Source organism: Squalius cephalus, assembly GCF_949319135.1.
Source record: "Squalius cephalus genome assembly, chromosome: 15".
Classification (NCBI taxonomy): domain Eukaryota; kingdom Metazoa; phylum Chordata; class Actinopteri; order Cypriniformes; family Leuciscidae; genus Squalius; species Squalius cephalus.
In genome coordinates, this window is record NC_137136.1 from 19,224,284 (window position 1) to 19,240,973 (window position 16,690).

At 40.7% G+C, this 16,690-nt stretch overlaps 2 protein-coding genes across 4 annotated transcripts in view; one reads left to right on the forward strand and one right to left on the reverse strand.

Annotated features, from left to right (window-relative positions):
- Window positions 1–6,073, forward strand: part of cicb (capicua transcriptional repressor b) — a 43,745-nt gene extending 37,672 nt beyond the window's left edge. For both annotated transcript variants that reach the window (XM_079895911.1, XM_079895912.1), the window contains 6 exons: window positions 113–423; window positions 809–963; window positions 2,281–2,432; window positions 2,545–2,679; window positions 2,776–2,901; window positions 4,559–6,073. In XM_079895911.1, the coding sequence (XP_079752037.1) occupies window positions 113–423; window positions 809–963; window positions 2,281–2,432; window positions 2,545–2,679; window positions 2,776–2,901; window positions 4,559–4,845 (1,166 nt within the window). In that variant the 3' untranslated portion in view covers window positions 4,846–6,073. The remainder of the gene's footprint in view (window positions 1–112; window positions 424–808; window positions 964–2,280; window positions 2,433–2,544; window positions 2,680–2,775; window positions 2,902–4,558) is intronic.
- Window positions 6,074–7,263: 1,190 nt separating this feature from the next.
- Window positions 7,264–16,556, reverse strand: znf526 (zinc finger protein 526). Of its 2 annotated transcripts, none has more exons than XM_079894773.1 (9): window positions 16,431–16,556; window positions 14,048–14,420; window positions 13,797–13,957; window positions 13,107–13,214; window positions 11,085–11,875; window positions 10,865–10,991; window positions 8,372–9,958; window positions 8,003–8,288; window positions 7,264–7,828 (listed from the first exon to the last, which is right to left on the reverse strand). In XM_079894773.1, the coding sequence occupies exons 2-8, from the start codon at window positions 14,301–14,303 to the stop codon at window positions 8,127–8,129; spliced, it is 3,192 nt and encodes a 1,063-aa protein (XP_079750899.1). In that variant the 5' UTR covers window positions 14,304–14,420; window positions 16,431–16,556; the 3' UTR covers window positions 7,264–7,828; window positions 8,003–8,126. The 2 variants fall into 2 exon arrangements, with proteins under 2 accessions (XP_079750899.1, XP_079750900.1); XM_079894774.1 differs by having other exon boundaries at window positions 7,264–7,821; window positions 7,997–8,288.
- Between the last annotated feature and the right edge of the window lie 134 nt (window positions 16,557–16,690).

Below are 16,690 nucleotides of genomic sequence, written 5' to 3' on the forward strand. Positions count from 1 at the left end.
GCATTATAGGTCCTCTTTCACATCATAAACCCCATCTGTTTTCATGGTGGGTATGCGCCCAGTGGAGATTACTTTTAAGACTACACACAGTCCCTCTTTTCTCTTTCAACAGGCAGTGCTCCGGGGACTCCCAAACTGATTACAGCAAGGCCTCCTCAGAAAGTGAAAGCCACAGTGGCCAACATCCCAGTGGGCAGTTATGATGGAGGAGGGAGAGGCAAAGAACGAGACAAGGAGAGGGACAGGGAGAAAGAGAGAGAGCGAGAGAAAGACAAAGAGAGTGGTAGTCGTTTCTCATTTGAGATAGACAAGGCATCTGAGACGAGCTCTCCAGCAACCCTTCCACCAGAGGAGGGGTCCACAGACTCTGTAGCGGAAAGTGGTACACATAGTGGGCGTGGCAAAGAAGCAAACGCTAAAGAGGTTAGGCTCATTAACTTGACTGTCAACTACATGATAAACTGAATGATTAATAGTAGTTATATTATTTATTATATCAAAATATTCCCCCAGTTTCACAGACAAGGCTTGAGCCTAGTCCCAGACTAAAATGCATGTTTGAGCAGTTTTAACTGACAGCAACTGACGTGTTTTTTTCTAGGGCACGTTTATAAAAGCTACTTAAATGTCCTAATTGAACCAAGGCCTAATCCTGGCTTACTCTAAGCCCTGTCTGTGAAACCGGGCCATCAGGTTTTAAATATCAGATATCACTAGGTGCAGTAGGCAAAATAAACAAGTGTATATATATATATTTATTCATTGTTTTTATGATAACGCTAATTCAGTTTTTTTTTACTCTACTCAGGCTGAATGGAAGGACTCCCACCCTTCTTCTCCATTACCTCCTCCCTCTGGGTCAGATCCTGCCCCGCCTCAGTCTCATGGTGATAAAGATGCACCACCTAAAAAAGTCAAGGCCCGCCCCCCACCACTTAAACGACCATTTGATTCTGTTGACAAGTATGTTTTTCTGAAATGTGTTTTTCTTGAGACTGCTGTGATTTATTTCCAGCTTAATGTATTCTCTAGTCATCATATGTTTGTACTAATTTATCAAAAGTCTTAAGGTGCAGTCATATTGATAAAATGTCTCAGACAATAAGGTCCATTGTCCAATGAAGTCACTTCAAACCAAGCAGCTTTCTGTTGGTCAACGTGGTAAATTCGTGTGACCAACTTGAACCTGATGCGAAATCTGCGTGTATAAATCTTTCGCCCTCTCAAGAAAATTGTAATCATGTGGATTTCCATTGAAATAACTGGATTTCATGATAAGTTGCTGAACAGCGCAGTGTTTCCCACAGGATTTTGTGAGACAAAATTTCAAAAGTTCAAAATTAAGAACTCCAACCCATTTTCAGTGTGCAAATTGAACAAAGAAAAAAATTGATGAATTGACCAGCACCTGAACTGTAAAGGTGACTCAAACCTCTTTTTAGTTGTGATATAGTGTCTCGGTCTATATTACATTCACCCTGGTGTTTTAGGAAGCCAAACAAATAGAATATAACTGTAATAATATTTTTATACTAATATTATTAATATTCCTATGACAGTAATGTAACCATATATTGTAAAGCAAATTCAAGTTAAAATAAATGAAAATAAATGTCCCTTTTGTGCTAATTTCTACACTTTTTGTAGAAAAGAGCTTTTATTTTGACGGAAACTTGAGATGTTCTGAGATGCAGAAAACGCCGGATCATGAGCTGATGGCGTGAGAAAAGTGAGCACTTCACTTTGAAACACGCAGCGCATACAGACTATAGAATTTTATTCAATCACAGTCTTTTGCGATTTGGTAAGGGCACAAAACCATATTGCACTTTCGATTTTAGTTTGTTTGGCAGATACTTTGCCAAAGCAATGGCATAAAACAACATTAGAGACCTTTTATGTTATTACGAGAAGTTTGAAATATTTTCGGATCATTGTGAAACTGTGGTTCGTTATTAAACAATTATGAAACAAATTATTCTAAAAGTTTTAGTGCAAAAATTGTGTTCAGAAATGACAAACTTCAGAATTTCTTTGTGATTCTTGGTACTTTTTGTACAAAGTTGAGTTCAAGCAAAAGTGTCACAAATTACCTCGTTTGATTGTTGACTTGGAAATATTGCAGAATCATAAATGTTACATATAAAAATTTATTAGTTGCATTCCTATTTATATCCAGGTTTACATGAAAAAAATATAAAACAATTCAGCATTCTCAGACTTTTGGACCCCACTGCATGTGCAGATTGTTCAGAATCTTGTGACTGGTCATGTGTGCAGGGTCCTGTCAGAGGTGTACTTTGAAGAGCGCTTCGCAGAGCTGCCAGAGTTCCGTCCAGAGGAGGTGCTGCCCTCTCCAACCCTGCAGAGTCTGGCCACCTCCCCACGAGCCATACTGGGCAGCTACCGCAGGAAGAGGAAAAACTCCACCGGTGAGAGTAACATTCAGACCTCTCCACAGACTGATGAGTTATTGAGTTATATGAGTTTTCTTGCATATCAAGTCAAAAATCATATAGCCCTCAACCCCACTTCTGTATGCAGACCTGGACTCGTCCACAGAAGATCCCATCTCTCCAAAAAGGAAAAGCCGCCGCAGATCTAGCTGCAGTTCAGAGCCCAACACACCTAAAAGCGCTGCAAAGTGTGAGGGGGAAATTTTCACCTTTGATAGGCCAGGTAATACTCCACTACCCACAAAACCTTCATGATTCTGTAGCCTATGTTACACGGATTCAACTACATTATAATAACCCTTCTCTCTCCCTGGTAAAGATGGAGAGGATGTACTGGGGGAGCTGGAGTTTGAAAAGGTGCCCTACTCCTCTCTCAGGCGAACTCTTGATCAGAGGAGAGCTCTCGTCATGCAGCTATTCCAGGAGCATGGCTTTTTCCCTTCAGGTAATGCACACATTTGGATAGAGTACTGTACCACCCACACAGCTCACAGACAGCACACATAAAGCTCATAAGTGCAATAAAATACAAATAATTCGCAACACTAATCTGATGTTATGGAAATAACATAATTCATTAGACCCACAGTTTTCATCCAGGGGGTCCTTGGACAGATACAATAAAAATATGCAATCTTCTTTAAAAATAGAATGTAATAGTGAACGTATAATAAAAAATGTTAAATTAAAAATATATTATGAATATCTCAGAAAGAATGTATTTCACTATTTCTTCTTTTCTTGGTTGAATAAGCATTATTATCTGCAATATTTGCCCGATTAAAAAATGTACACATTTTTCTATAATTAATGGCGATTAATCGCACCTAACAAAGTGTTTTTTATATTTTTATAAAATCTTATTTTTTCAATCATTCAATCTCCAAATGAATGTAGAAACAATATAAAGGCGGTATATTTTAAATATTTGATCTAACAGGTAGGAAATATACAGAAATTGAATAGTTATCAAACACTGCACAGTTTTCACTGCATAAATTATAAATTAAATATAGATTTTTTTTACTATTCAGTCTAGAGCAGTGAGTGACTTTCTCTTTTTCTTTTGTTCTTTGATTAACATTAGTGACATCAGCAGGTTTATTAGGCTGCTGTCACTTTTAAGACCTGATGCACATGATTCGGATCTGATGTGCATCCTATTTTCATAACTCCTTACATTCATTTAAGACTTTATTTAACTCATTTTAAGACTGTGCTTATGAGGATACTGAACAAAACAGGCATTTTGGCATAATTTTGTGTGCTTTTGTTCGTTCAAGCACGAAAGAGTACTCAATGCGGCCGGCTCACGCTGTCTAAAGCAGTTTTCTGTGCGTGTGTGTCGTGAGTCGTGTGTGTGTCACACAGACAGGAAATTTAACAAACAGTTATTGGGAAACTGTGGTGGGTGGACCTCGGCCCCTCTAGGGGGTCCGGGGGCATAAAAATCTGTGAGAGAACTTTCTCTGTGATGAAATGTAATAAAATATGAATCTCAACTATGTTTGTGTTTGTGGCAGCTGAATAAATGCACAATGTTTCACAGTGTTTCATTTTGATTTGATTTTAATAGAAAAAAACACTGTTTTACTAGTTTTAATAATGTAGAGTTTGTTAATTTAATAAATGTGATGAATATAATCAATCAGGAGACAAGATGAGGTCAAATAAACCCTGTGTATAAACTGACATTTTCTTGATTTATGCTTGCATGAAATTCCAATGAAATGTTCAAATAAATGTATGAAATGACAACTATCATGATTAATAATTGTAATTATAATTTTTGGCATAATAATTACCAGTTTAATCATTTTCAGTTTCCTCTGTCATTTTTCTCACCATCAAATGTTGGAAATCTACAAGTATGAAGTATGAATTTTTAAATGCTGTGCTGATCTCTCATTTCCATGCAGTTGCAAAAAAATAATTTGTGTGAGAGACGGAACAAAACTTTTTGCTCTTCTTGATGTTGGCTGAGTCTGAGTTGGGCGTCCCTGGGATAGTCCAATAGTAGTTAACCTGTCCTTTTCAGTTCCTGTCTCCATCTAATGCCGTCTTTCTCTCCCCCTTTCGCCCCTCTCTCTGTCGATCAATAGCTCAAGCTACTGCTGCGTTCCAGGCGCGATACGCTGATATCTTCCCCACTAAGGTGTGCTTGCAGCTCAAGATCCGTGAGGTCCGGCAAAAGATCATGCAAACGGCAGCTCCGTCAGAATCGGCTGGCATTTCAGATCTTTCCTCGTTACCGGGACCTTCTGGGGTGGCCATCAGTGACATGGCTGTGGGGGCAGACCCTCAGGAAAGAGATGTGGAGCGAGAGCGGGAGCAGAACAGCCCCGAGGAGCCCAGAAACGCTGGCGATTCACAGGACTCTACCAGATGAGGTTGACGGGCAGACGGATGGCTTGAAGACCAGATGTCTCCCCTCAACGTCTGCATGATCTACATTTGTTGTCTTGTCTCTGCTATGACCGCCTGCGAAGGACATAGAGAGAAAAAGCAAGAGCAAAATTTTCATGTCTATGGAGAAGATGGGGGGAGACGCCTTAAAACACTTTAGGGTTTTGAAACTTTTCAGTATTTTACGTGACATTGAATTATGAAAACTTAACATTTGACACGCGCAGACACTTGCCTACATAAACACAGACACTCTTGAATTTACAGCATTATCCTAGTCGTTAGGCTTCCTTTGGACTTTGATACTAGTGGGCCTGTCCTATACGCCAGTGAAGTCACAGTGCTGCTGATGTCTCTAGAAAGGCGGGATGTATGAGGGCACCCAATCCATTTTCAGACTGAGTTTTGTTCATATGGCCTGATTGGCAGTAGTTTGGCCACAGGTGTTTTTTTAAATTGGTTCGTGGGTTACTGCAGGTCATTGTGAGGCGGGCCTCCATTGGCTGAGTTTAAGTGATAATGAAGACTTATTGGACTTTTATTTTTGATATTTTGTGTTTTTATTTCTTCTGTGGTGTTTTAATTTTGAAGACTTTTCACGGAGAGCTTTGTTAAGGCACTGAAAACCTTCGGAGAGGGACTCTGAACTGCGTGCTGCCATTTGGAAACCTTTCGTCCTATGATTGGCTTTAGTGGTTGCCAATCAAACTGGAGTCATTCCAAAGCCTCTGATTGGCTAGCCATGAAGGAAAAGGTCATGGAAGGGAAGTCAACAGGCACATTATTGCCATTGATTTATGTTTTTCCATACATTAAGAGATTCCACATATTTAAACATTTCTTTCCTTGCCTTTTTTATTCAACTTTTCATGAGCTGGTGAAGCACAGAGCAATGAGAATGTTGGGAATATATTCTTAAAAATATACCATAAGAATTTTATTAACTTTTTAGAGAAGAAACTTGATTTTTCAACAAGTAATGCTACAGGTCATTATGTTATAAAATTATCTCTCATTATTACTGTTCTTATTAATGCTTTGTTGTTCTTGTGGATCTGATCCTTATAACCTATATATACTGTATTCCTATTAATATACTCTTTCTTTAGCAGAAACAGAGGGATGAGTTCACCCTCTTCCCTCACTCCTAGAGGCCCTTCCACTACCTTTTTTTAAACATGTTTCTCTTTATCTTGGTATTCACAATGTTTTATTTCTTACCAGGAAGTAATTACATAGGCCTTTGATATAAGACTCCAAACATCTTTCTGATAGTTGTATACTTTTATTATTATTATTATTAATAATTCCATTTGCCACTTACATTCCTCCCCTTCATTCCTTCTCCTGTCACTTTATCGTTCTTTTCTCAATCACTTTAAGGCTGTAAGGTGGGACTGGGAGGCCATCAACGGTGATCTTCTCCTGCACGCTGGTCTTTGTTGTACATAAATGCCGTAAGAGTCCAAAGACTCGACCATCAGAATAAAGAGCAAAAGCATCATTGGAAGGAACAAAGCCAGTAACAGGAAATAAAATTGTAAAACAAAAGGATAAATAAAGAAATATGGTTATAAACTGTTATTGCGTTACCTTGTTTTGCTGCTTTACATATCAAAGAAATACTTTATACTGATAAGTTCTACATTTTAACTGTATCTCTCAGTATACAAATAAACAGATGTTCAAATAAACAGCCTCTTCTCCGTTATACGCTACACACACACAAAAAAAGACTAGTATTATCTCTTCACTGGACAGTGATTGGGTGATGTCATACAGCATTTTGATTTTCTTTGTAGTAAAATGTCATTGATCTGTTTTTGTGTGTGATTCTGGGATGACATTAATGTAAATATTCTTTTTGGACCGGGGAAGAAGTTTTGGAAAGCTCATCAAGCTATTAGATGCTTCATGTGATTTTTAAGAATAAAGGGATGATGGGTTGTGTCCATATGCAAGTATGCTACATTGTGGGTATTTGGTGCTGTACAGGAAATCAGCCTACAAAGTCAATTACAGTATAGAGAGACTAATAGATTCCACGTAACATCAAAAACAGATTTAAAGTTCACTCAAAAAAAGGTTAATATACCTACCCTCACATTGTTCCAAACCTGTATGACTTTCGTCTGTGGAACATTTTCAAAATGTGTCGGTGTGTTTTTGTACATTCAATGAGTCGGCGTGTTACAATGTTATTTTGGCAACATTTGACTTTCATTGTATGAACCAAAACAGTTGAAACATTCTTCAAAATATCATATACCTGTTCCACAGAATAGAGGAAATTATGACAGAATGTTCAGTTTGTAACTGTCCCTTTAAGGTGACATCATGGTTTCTGGCTAGTTCTGCTATAACTACACTTCCTCAAAGCAATTACAAGCGAGACAGAGAAGAACAGTTTAAGTTTATTAGCAAGACTTCTCCAAATCAGCATCATAACATTAAAAAAAGCTACAAACATTCAGTGTACAGACAGAAATGTGGGGATCCTTTGTCCATCGCAGTGATGGTGCATAATGTCTGTCCATGATGAGCACTAACATGTTTTGTTTTCCCTCTTCCCTGTTGTTTTGTTCCTCAGCTCAATGCCCTTAAACTACCTCCTCGCAAGAACTGCAGGTCAAGAATGTAAACTAGGATCATTTTCAGCCGTCCTGTGGTATCAACTTGCTCCACTGTCTATGGGTGTATTTCTTTCTAAATCTGTGCCATCATGCCTTCTGTCAGAACAAGAGTGTCATCAGCAAGCCAGACTGTCCATTCCTAATCCCAAAACAGGAGCAATTTTATCACAGACTTCAGTTGCATCCTCTAAAATCAGCCCTATTTTTGTCTCAAAAAAGTCAAAACAAGGCTGAAAAATATTTGAATGGATCTATTAGAGTGGCTTTTTGAGTAATACGTCTTGAATTTGCAACACCTTAGACAGCCTAATTCAGGGTTTCTCAAACTCGGCCCTGGAGGGCCACTGTCCTGCACAGTTTAGCTCCAACCCTGATCAAACACACCTGAGCAAGCTAATTAATGTCTTCAGGATCACTAGAAACTCACAGCTAGGTGTGTTTGATCAGGGTTGGAGCTAAACTGTGCAGGACAGTGGCCCTCCAGGACCGAGTTTGAGAAACCCTGGCCTAATTCAACTTGTCCTTTTTTGTCTCGATGCTTGTTCTGACCCATCTGACATTACTTAAGCTCATTTTAATCATATTCAAATCTCCAAGATGATGGTCACGGGAACTGATGGTCACTGTTCTCTCACAACAACTGTAGGTTGTCCACAGTGATGGCCTCCATGTTGATGCCACCCTCCAGTGCAGTGTGGTACAGCTCGATGGCCTCTGCCAGGTCTCCGCTTGTCTCAATGATGGCTATAGTCTCTCCAAACTCATTACACATGATAGTGGGAGTGCCCTGAGTCTGAAACAGTGAGAAAATATAAACCATTACTTGGTGCACAAAGATTTTAACAAAATTGCACAAAGCAAAACAAGCATACAGACCTGTGTCAGGTTAGATGTCTGTATCTGAAAGACCTGCGGCTGTCCAAGCTGGCAGAAAGATGGTATTGCTGTTGCCATGTCCATCTCGGACGCCTCCACAACGGTGACAGTTTCTGAGTTGGATTCTGCGAGCACTGCTTCTCCGCTGTGCTCCGGCTCTTGTTGCTTTTGGGAGCGAGCGTGAGTCTTCCGATGGTTCCTAAGGTTCGAAACGGTTCTGAATGTCTTTCCACATTCACCGCAAGCATGCGGCCGCTCGCCCGTGTGTGTACGCCGGTGTTCTGCCAGATGCATGCTCTGCACAAAGCCCTTCTCGCAGAACTCGCATCGGAACGGACGCTCGCCCGAATGGGTGCGGAGGTGCTCCCGCAGGTGCGTGTTCTGGCGGAAACGTTTTCCGCAGATCGCACAAGGATACGGGCGCTCGCCGGTGTGAACTCTCTGGTGTAGCGTAACGCTTGAGGCTGAAACGAACAGTTTTCCACACACCGGACAGGGATGAGCCTTCCCAAGGCCGGAGTTGGAGCCTCGTGGCCGGCCGGGCCCAAGACCGTGACTTAGCTGGTGTAGGCGAAGATTTGCAGGAGAGTTTAAGCGCTTGCCGCAAATAGTGCAATCCAGATTGGGTTTGGTCATTGAAGGAGCGCTTTGTTGCTCGGTGTCATCTGTTGAACCCTGCTGACCTCTAACCTGGGAGTCCTGGGAGATGCAGTGAGGCTGAGTCAGGTCGGGATGCTCCTCCAGACAGTGTATGTCTCGCTGCCGCTTGCGCAAGAACCCCTCGGGACAGTGCGGGCAGGGGTAAGGTGCCGGCGACCCTGGGTGGTGAAGGAAACGATGAGCTACGAGTTTAGCAGGACGGATGAAAGTGGCAGAGCAGTCTGGACAGGGTGAGGGTGTTGCATTGCTGTGAAGATGCTGACGGTGTTGACGTAGATTTGACGACTGGCTGAAGGCTTTGTGGCAAATGTCACACCGGTAGGGACGAACTCCCGTGTGTGTGAGTCCATGGCGGGAAAGATTAGCAAGAGAGGAAAAGGTCTTTCCGCATACGCTGCACTGGAACGGCCGCTCGCCCGTATGCGTGCGCAGGTGGTTTCGCAGATGGATTTGCTTTTTGAACGGTTTCCCACAGATGTTGCATTTAAAACGCCTTTCGGTCATATGAGTCGTTCGGCGATGCCGCAACAGACGGACCTGTGAGGAGAATCTTTTTTTACAGATAGAGCACGGAAACTTTGGATCTTCCTCAGCAGCAGGAGTCCTGCGTTTACCTTCCTCTTCTCCCCCTCCTCCTCCTTCCACATAGGCAGTAGCTGAATGGTTTGGGTCGTCTGTCAGCATTTTCCCTCCATTTTGGTCTTGTTCTGTGTTTGAGTGTTCAGCATAAAGCCCATTCTCTGTCGGCTCTGAAGACTGGGAGACCACAGCAATACCTTCAATGAGCACAGGACCTGTGTCGCTTGACTCTTTTCTGTCATCTTTCACAGGAGGAATTGTCACCAACTGTCTTTCTTTCCTCCAAGCAGTCTCTCGTTCTCTTGCTCTCTGGATGATAGAGAGAGGAGACTGCTGTGCCAGTACAAACTGCAGAGAGGAGAGAGTTGAATTTATCTTACATATTTGTTCTTGTTGTTAACAGTTCACAGTCAGTTCCATCTTAAGGAAAGAAAAGTATATAATAGGTCTTTGTGTAATTATTAGGTTCTGCAGTTTATGTGGATAAAACAAATAAAAGCACAAACAGTGTAAATTCATACAAAACAAAAAAACATTCTATATTTCTTAATTTGCTTCTAATTACAAATGGAAAAAAGGGAGATGCAAAGTTAGACCTTAGTGCAAGTATGCAATCATTCAAATTTTTAATGGATGCACAATATATCTGTACAATATTGGTTATCAGCAGATGTTTTTTATTTAAAAAAAATTATTTACACATTTTAAAAAATGTAAATATTGGATAAGCATCACCTGAATGTTAAATTGTACATGCTCATTTCCTCTGTTTTCACATTTGAACTTTGACTAAGATTTAAATCATAGATAACAAGCAATGTCATTATTTAATAATACTCTTAAATGTAATCTTTAGCAATCTATTTTTCATCCTGTACAATATAATGTGTTATATTGTAGCATTTTAACAATTGATTTTAGTTTTTAGTGTTTTATTTTTTATTTAGACAAAACAGTATAGAATTTTAATACGAGGCATTTGTCGCTTATCAGCCAAAAAATGTAAAATAATTATCAAAATATCAGTTTTGGACAGAATTGTAATATCAGTGCATCCCAAATGCTTTTAAAGATCGAGTTCAATTTTGTGGAGGCCAAAGACAATCTAAAGGATATAAAAGGGGAAATATTGCCTGATATATATCCAATACTGACCAATACAGATAAATTAGACAAATTGAATCTCTAATATCGACTGATAAACAACATGAAGCTGATCTTGTGCATTGCTAATTTCCTAAAACCGACAATTACCTGAGAGACTGGAGTGGTCGGCTCACGTACTCGGTGAGTGCGGCGATGGTACAAGAACTTGGTCATGTTGGTGAAGGTTTTGGCACAAAATGGGCATTTGTGCAGTGGCTCAGATGTATGGGATTTCCTAAAGTGGGGAAGACAACACAAAAATGCCATGTTTGATATGCAAATCACAAGCAAGTTATGATATTTGGCTGTAGAGTTTGTGTGTTATTACCTGTGTATCATAAGAGTCATCTCTGTGGTAAAACCATGTCCACAGTCCACACACAGAAAACGTGCCTCACCGGAGTGTGTGCGCATGTGTGTCTGAAGGGACACCAACTTCTTAAACACTTTATCACACTCTGGGCACTCGTGTGTTCCTTGTTCATGCACACGAAGGTGTGCCACAAGCCGATTGGCAGAGGTGAACGTTCTTTTGCACTCCTCACACTGAAGATTGCTGGATGAGACGGACGCCGTCAAACCCAAAGCAGCTGAGCGGGCAGTGTACGTCCGTCTCCCACCACTAACTTTGCCAACTTTGCTGCATTCTTCTGATCCGTCGCTTCTTCCTTCATCTTCCTTAACCCCAGAACTGTCATCATACCCCACCATCACCCCAGTGTCCCCACTCTCTTTGTCCTGGCCTAAGAAGTGCTCCCCCTGGTGTTGAAGGAAATCCTCTGGTGTGCTAAACAGCAGATTACACTCAGAACACTCATAAGGATGGATAATTAAAATTTCCTCATTTTCCTTCTTTAGTGTGTTCACCTGGCCAGAGGAAGGGAGAAGGTTCAAAGTGGTCACATTGTCCAGCCGGATAGGATCGGTAGGTAAGAGAGGGGCGAGGAGTTTAGCTTTTCGGAGAGTAGCTGAGGCAGAACCGTCAGCGATGGCTTGGGCGGAGCAGAACTGTAGACGGAGCATCGCAGAGGTGGAGCCAGGCATGGAAGCGTTTGCTGGCACTAGCATAGTTCTAGGAGCGCCTGCAGTTTTAGATGGGGTTTCTTGCTCTCGTAGAGCCTGAAAAATGAAAGCAACAAAGGTAAGCTAAGAAACAGGGATCTAAAACAATATGGCAATAGGCACAGACATTATCACACTGAACCTTCAGAATGAACAAGATGGGAACAACCTGGGGCCGGATTCAAGAAATGTCTTAAGCGAATTTCCTGGAAATTCGTAAGAATCTTCCCAAGCACACTTCTTGAAAAATTATTAAAGGTAAGCGATTTCTGAGATTCATTGTTGAAAACACTAGTGGATACCCAAACAAACACACCCCCCTCCCTTCATTCTTCTTTATCATAGCAGAAGCAAAGCAAAATAAAAATATGATGACAAACGTACGATGCGTAAGAACAAAAAATGTACATACAGCACACAAGTTTATACAAGCAAGAGTTCGTTGTTAGTCGCCAGTACCACACACACGAAAACCAATGTTACTCGCGTATGGAGCAGAGACAACCCAACCTCGTCAAAAGCATCATGTTTTCAGGCCTTCAGGTCTCTCCAGCGCTAGAAAGCTTTTCTTATATTAACACGGGTCCTAAAGCTCTTGCCTGATCGTAACCCTTCATTTTCCAGTGATATTCCTCTGACCTTTACTCTTTTGTAAAGTCTCTCAGCCATCTCTCTTTCTTCAAATCCCCCTCTTGCTCTCTCTCTCTACTCTCCCATCATGAGTGGTATACGCCCCCGACTGCTGATTGGCTACAAGTTTGTTGTGGTGCTCTTTTCAATCTACGTTCAACAGCGTTTTACAAAAATGGTTTACTGCACCTTTACTGAACTGAAGTTCCCAAATACTGTCTAAATGACAGGCTTTGGTATTGATCTCATTACATGGCAGCTTTGATTTGTGGATTAATTCAACGAAAACCATCTCAAAAGATATTTTTGTCACGAAAAGCTTGATGGAAGTTCAGTACTCAACATTACGTTTTTTAATGTGTCGTGTATTTTAAGTAGCTGTTTATTTTTTATCTTAAGTAACAAAACAAGAAGAAAATATCAGTTAAGAAGATTTTTATTCTTTATTTTTATACCCGTGAAATTTTGTGACACCATATTTTAACTATGGTTTTCAGCAGGAATTTGGACTAATGAATGGGGAGGACTACTCAGCACGACAGAAATGTAAATCAAACATCGCTTTTATCACATCACACCTGGTTAGATTAGTAAAACAAACCCCCTTTAAACAATGTATTTGTTGTGTGTGTATAAATGTATGTAGTATGCAACAGACCTGGGCTAGGGTCAGGATCTGGCCTGCCCTCTGTTCATCCAGAACTAGATTTTGCACATTAAGCAACTGAACCGGAGTGACTGTACCATCTGCCTGAAGAACATATTCCTGAAACAGAACACAAAATTAAATTAGACTGTTTATAAGATAGTTCTTCAGTAAGAGTTTCTGATTAATCGCAATATTCATTTGAATGATCTTGATAATGATTCTTTAAATGACAAGACAAATCTTTTATTCACTGAGTATGTACCCACACAACTTGTTTGTTGAGCACCTCAAGAGCCTGACAGTGGCACTCACAGTGTAGACAGCTTCACATATATTAATAATTGATTTCTCTATTAGACAGCAATATTGTCTTACTGACACTACAAGAGTTATTAGCTCGAATCTGATATTACAGATTGGTTTTGTTTATTTAGTCTGTCAACATTAGATATCTACACTACTTCTTAAGTATTGTTTTATTTTGCTGGTATCCACATAACTGCATAGTTTGTTCATTTAAAATTCCCATTTTCATAAACAACTCAAAAAAGTCAAAAGGTTCATTAGCTGAGAGAATTTCTTTCATATACAAATGAAAATTACAGCTGGAGCATTCCCAAATGAACCAGAAGCTGAGCGAATCAGATCTGCATGGATACCCAGCTCAGTTTATCAGTGTGTGTGTGTGTGTGAGCTCACTGTGTCAGTGTTCAGGCTGCTGTGGGTGGTGCTTCTGCTGTGTGTCTGTCTGTGTGCCAACCACAGTTCAGGTGTCTCAAAGAGAGCCAGGCATTCCAGACACTGGTACTGGATTGGCACTTCTGCGTCGACAGAATCCACCTCTGTGACCTCACATAGCTCTGAAAATAAAGCATTAAGGTGCTGATTACACGCACTTCCAAAGGAAACAATCTGACATGTACAGCACACATAATAAGCACCGCACTCACCCTGGCCTGCCTCTCTCATGTGCAGCTCTTGATGCAGCAGCAGTTCGTCAGGGTTCCTGAGGATGGCTCCACACTCCAGGCACTGATACTGGCTCTCTCCAGCGTCACAGTCCTCAAAGCTCGGCAGGATCTCCACCTCGTCCCCCTCTGCTCCGGTGTGGATCTGTTGGTGCACCAGCACCTCCTCCAGCGTATTAAAAAGCTGCTGGCACTCACTGCACATGTACTGATGCTCCACATACTCCTGCTCACTCATGGTAACAGTTTAAACCTGTTCAGATGCGAAGACTTTTGCTGGGGTTATGATGAGTCACAGCCACTGGGTTCAGTATATATTCTCATGCCAGATATGAATCTTAAGCCTAAAAACAACCTGAAACAAAAAAAGAAGAAAATCCAACTTATAGAGAAGACAGAGTCCCAGACAAATTGTCTGGCCTTGCACTTTCATTTATCGTTTCGGAGCAGATTTCCACAGGCCAATAATTAGATATTACAGACATAATTTATATAATCATCGAGACATGGGACAAAACATGTCACATCCACTGATCTATATAATGACTGTCATTCTATATAGATCAGTGGTCACATCACTTTATCTGCCATTTAGTTTTAAAAAAAGTAACATTTCCACTTAGAGATGGTCGCTATAATGTTCTTAACACAACTGTACAATTTCACTTGATTTTCTCTTTATTTTATCATTCAATACCAGACCATAACTCAGTAATCCATTTATATGAGTTTCTCTCAACCTAGTAGCAATATTAAGTTTAATATTCGAAGTCAGTCCTAAGCTGACATGTACCCCGGCATACAAATCAGCCTAGGGCGGGCTTCGAATAACTTAAAACGCGCAGCATTATTCAATGTGTTGACGTAATTTCCACTGAAACAGGAAGACAGGACTGGACATATCCAACAGCTCCTCCCCTTTTTTAAAAAAGCCAATAGTGTTTAGATTATAACACAGCTCGGCTAGAGCCATTGAGCTCGGTAAAGCCGCAGTTGCCTCCTAATCTCTAACCGTTTCTCCTCCATATCACTTTAAAATATAGCATTCTGTGCAGAATTCAAGGGGGTGTGATATGTTTTCTGGTCTGGTATCTGCTCTGTACTGTCGTCTCTGGACCGGAGAAGACTGTGGGCGCGCTGTGGCAGTTCTCATGACAATAACGTGAAACCAGACTTCATTTGTCTAAATATAAAGCATATTTACACTGTTCGAACCATGTAGATAGTGTGTAAACAAGTGATGGATTTTAGCCGCAGATTCAGCATCTATTTATAATGTAAGGGGTTGGACACTTTAGATTCTAGAGAGCATTTGATTGGACAGAAAATCTTATAAGAAGCTGAAGTGCAGAGGGATGTCATCAAAATCATTTATCCACATTGGCGGAAGTGAGAGACGGTGACTACGTCCGAATTTCGAAATCAAATACTCTCTCTTTAGGTACTTATTTTGAATAAGTAATTACTTTATGACTGCTAAAAGTATGTTCTAGTAAGAATGTGTGTAGTATGAATGTAATCTGGACATACTACATTCGCCATGTTGTCACCATCATGTGACCTACCAGCGTCAGTTACGTCGCTTCACTGCCAATCCTCTCCTGTGGCCTCACGGGATAGTAAAGTGTCCATCGTATGCACACTTCAGAATCTCGCTGGAAAAAGTAGGTCAACCGGATACTTTTTGCCTGCTCTTTTATGAGTACTGTGAATTTAGACATACTTCTTTTGTCACATACTGTTTTTCGCCTACTATAGTAAGTATGCGATTACGGCTGCATCCTACGTTTTGAATGCTTATTGCTTATGTGAATTTTGTCATTGTTTTAAATGCTTAATGCTTATGTGAATTTTGTCATTGTTTTGGAGCACACTAGCTTATGGATAACAGTAAGGCTAACATATTCATACTGAAAGCCAAAAAAAAAAAAAAAAAAAAAACACGTCAAATTTGATTTCATGTGGACTTTAATATTACTAAGTTACTAGTTCTTGAGAAAAGAAGGTTAGTATTTCTTTTTTATAAGGTTCCACAGCTGCGTCCCTACTTTTGGTCAACAATGTCAGATATTTATTTAATATTTATTTAATATTTCATTGCATTTAATATTATATGCACATCAAGTGGAATTCTCATACTTTAGCTTCATATTTTACCTAATCCGTTCATGGCATATGGCAGTTGTGTAATATAAAGAGTCCACAATTTGCTGTCCATCAATAAACGAGAAGACTATTACGGGTGCAGATATTGAAATCCAACTGATTGACAATACGCATTATTATCAATCAACTTCTATCTAGGCAGTAATAATGTAGTGCACACAGACAACAGCATTTAGCAGGTTTCACACGAGTTGTTTACCTTGTGGCGAGCAGTTGGTGGCGCTCTCCAGATTTTGCCAGAGCTTATGCAGCGCACCGCTGTCTCCTGAGCGAGCCACCCCGCTGTACGGCGGTCGTCAGGCGGCGCTCTTCACTTTTCCCCGCAGGTCTAAGATCGCTGAGGGGAGGCCTTCTTTCCCCAACCGTTTCCGAACCTCGCCTCGCACGCTGCAGATGGGCAATCCCTCGTGCAGCGCTCGTCTTTACGGTGTTCACAATGCGTTTCTCACCGCGAGAAAC